The sequence below is a fragment of the Cydia pomonella genome, chromosome 8 (genome assembly GCF_033807575.1).
Source record: "Cydia pomonella isolate Wapato2018A chromosome 8, ilCydPomo1, whole genome shotgun sequence".
NCBI lineage: Eukaryota > Metazoa > Arthropoda > Insecta > Lepidoptera > Tortricidae > Cydia > Cydia pomonella.
This window is the reverse complement of record NC_084710.1, coordinates 2616147-2617889: the sequence shown is the minus strand read 5'-3', so window position 1 is coordinate 2617889 and position 1743 is coordinate 2616147. Positions and strand designations below refer to the sequence as shown.

Sequence of the window (1743 nt, the reverse complement as noted above, 5' to 3'; positions counted from 1 at the left end):
GCTACTGCTCGCGTTTTGCAAGCTGCGTCTAAATTTCGCTCGGCTTTAGATCGCGTAGGTCGCATTGCTCCTAGCACCGATGTTAGGCTTCGTCAACGTACGAATAGACCTACGTCCACCACTCTAATCCCCCTGACAGCGGAACTTATGGAAGCCGCAGAAAGGCACGTCCTGAAGAAAGTACAGTCTGAATCATTTAGTGACGAAATCCCAATAATAGAACGTGGAGAATTGATACCAAAGAGTAGTCGCCTGGCGAAGCTTTCTCCCAGAATGGGGCCAGACAACTTGTTGCACCTAGCTGGCAGAATCGTTGCCGTACAAGACGTCGGTTCCGAGATCAAGTTTCCAATCATTCTAGATGGACGACACCCAGTAGTGCGCTTATTGGTCAATTTCTACCATCGCAAGGCTGGACATGCAAACAATGAAATGGTGGTCAATGAGGTTCGACAAAAATATTGGCTTCTTCATCTGCGCAGTACTGTTCGAAGCGTCACCAGCAAATGTTTGTTCTGTCGCATCAAAAGAGCAAAGCCAATGAATCCGATGACCGGTAACCTTCCTCCTCAGCGGCTTGCCCACCACCGCCGCCCATTCACGTACACTGGCTTGGATTATTTCGGCCCGATAAATACCAAGATCGGCCGAAGACAAGAGAAACGTTATGTGGCCCTGTACACCTGCATGACATCCAGAGCCGTTCACCTGGAGCTTGTACATTCCCTTTCTGCTGACTCCGCAATAATGAGCCTGCGACGGTTTATTGCTAGAAGAGGCGCTCCCAATACTGTATATTCTGACAACGCTACATGTTTTGTTGGTGCAGACCGAATTCTACGCGAATTTTATCAGAACGAGGTCTACGATTTTGCTGCCAATAGAGGAATAAAGTGGAGCTTTATCCCTGCCGCTGCTCCTTTTTTCGGCGGATGCTGGGAGAGACTTATTCGCACCGTCAAAGTCGCGCTGAATGCCACATTACGAGAAAGAGAACCTAATCCCGAAGTCCTAGTAACTCTCCTTCTAGAAGCTGAGGCAATTGTAAATTCTCGACCTCTGACCCATGTCCCTATTGGCCCTGAAGACCAGGAAACCCTAACGCCCTTCCACTTTCTAATTGGCTCATCTTCTAACCAGGTTCTGCCTGCAACCCTTGACGACCGAGACCTTTTAAGACGTGCTGACTGGAGGAAGGCGTTGAGATTGGCCGACCACTTTTGGAACCGATGGGTAAAAGAAATTCTGCCAACCATGCAACCTCGCCAGATAGCGGAGAACAGAGAGCACGACTTGACTCTTGGCGACTTAGTCATCATTGTAGACCAGAACCTACCCCGAGGAACCTGGCCACGCGGCCGCGTCGTTGCTACATTCCCTGGCAGAGACGGAGTGGTCAGGGTGGTGGACGTAGCCACATCAGGTGGAATTCTTCGTCGACCTTCTAAAAAATTGGTCAGATTAGAGGCATAAAGTCTCAGTTTATATCTAGTCTGGCTAGTTTTGTGTGCTTTCGCACACAAGGGGGTGGGATGTTAAGGGTGTATATGTAAATAGGTTTTGATACGTTTACACTATTATCTATGTCTAGTCTTAAGTTCTTTTTTAATTCCATATTTAAATTCTAATGTTATTTTGACTGTTTATATTTTTGTACGTCAGTTCGCAAAATAAATCCATCGAAACTAGTTTATTGATTATTTTCCACTTTAGCTATCGAAATTCCCTCTTCTTTACTCCCAA

General features: G+C 46.9%; 1 protein-coding gene across 1 annotated transcript; it reads left to right on the top strand.

The window, feature by feature from the left end:
- The first annotated feature begins 273 nt into the window (after positions 1 to 273).
- LOC133520296 (uncharacterized) lies at positions 274 to 1473 on the top strand. The gene has a single exon (XM_061854666.1). The coding sequence runs from the start codon at positions 274 to 276 to the stop codon at positions 1471 to 1473; it is 1200 nt and encodes a 399-aa protein (XP_061710650.1).
- Positions 1474 to 1743: the final 270 nt, after the last annotated feature.

Bases quoted from the DNA above. Each gene is read 5' to 3' on its own strand.
- LOC133520296 (XM_061854666.1), top strand. From the start codon at position 274: ATGGGGCCAGACAACTTGTTGCACCTAGCTGGCAGAATCGTTGCCGTA.